General features: G+C 38.2%; 1 protein-coding gene across 1 annotated transcript in view; it reads right to left on the minus strand.

Annotated features, from left to right (window-relative positions):
* Positions 1-424: 424 nt before the first annotated feature.
* The window catches only part of LOC102028812 (testis-specific protein TSX-like), a gene marked incomplete in the record, with an annotated part of 39,443 nt that continues 39,024 nt past the window's right edge, over positions 425-843 (minus strand). Inside the window, 1 exon segment of the mRNA XM_013509965.1 lies at positions 425-639. Within this exon segment, the coding sequence (XP_013365419.1) occupies positions 620-639 (20 nt within the window).

The raw sequence follows: 843 nt of genomic DNA on the forward strand, positions 1-843 counted from the left end.
TGTACCTTGATTTTGTCTAATTATCTTATGTGTTTTTTATACTTTTTGGCTTGTTAGTCTAGCTGTTAATGTGTACTTATGATAATTGGTAAGGACTTATAAAATAAATAAATGATTCCAATGTTGGCAATTTTTTTGGGGGGGGTACAGGGAATCAAACTCCATGACCTCATGCTTGCCAGGCAGGTGCTGTGCTGCTGAGCTGCATTCCTACCTCGAGCAAACATTTTTTAAAAGGCAGAAGAGGAAAAAGAATTGAGATAGGTTAGGTACATGTACAATTCTCCCCAATGGATGTAATCATTATGCATTGCAGAGAGGTATTAATAAAAAATTTTAAAATAAATGGGGAACATTGGGGGTAGGTAGTGTGATAAGGAGGAACAGTGAGTTAGAAATTGCGATAGGAAACATAAACATAAAGTTTTCAGAAGAGAACATTTTATTTTCGAATGCATGGAAGTTCCTCAATTTGTTTCACAGGACATGTAGATGGCTTTACATTGCTCTCTGATGGTCATCAATGCTGAGTCAGATTTTTCAATCCACGTAACACTCAAGACTTAACAGAACTTCTGAACTGCACATCATCTACCAGTCCAAGCATCTTTCATTTAGTCTACATTTGGTGCAGATTTCCTGTGAAGGGAGAGATGAATTCATTTCCTTTAAAAACAGATTGGCTCTCACCCCAGTAAGAATGGCTAGCATTAAGAAATCAACCAATAACAAATGCTGGCGAGGCTGTGGAGAAAAAGGAACTCTTCTCCACTGCTGGTGGGAATGCAGACTGGTGAAACCACTGTGGAAATCAGTTTGGAGATTCCTCAGAAAACTAGGTCT

This window comes from Chinchilla lanigera, unplaced genomic scaffold (assembly GCF_000276665.1).
Source record: "Chinchilla lanigera isolate Chin_1 unplaced genomic scaffold, ChiLan1.0 scaffold00190, whole genome shotgun sequence".
NCBI classification, from domain to species: domain Eukaryota; kingdom Metazoa; phylum Chordata; class Mammalia; order Rodentia; family Chinchillidae; genus Chinchilla; species Chinchilla lanigera.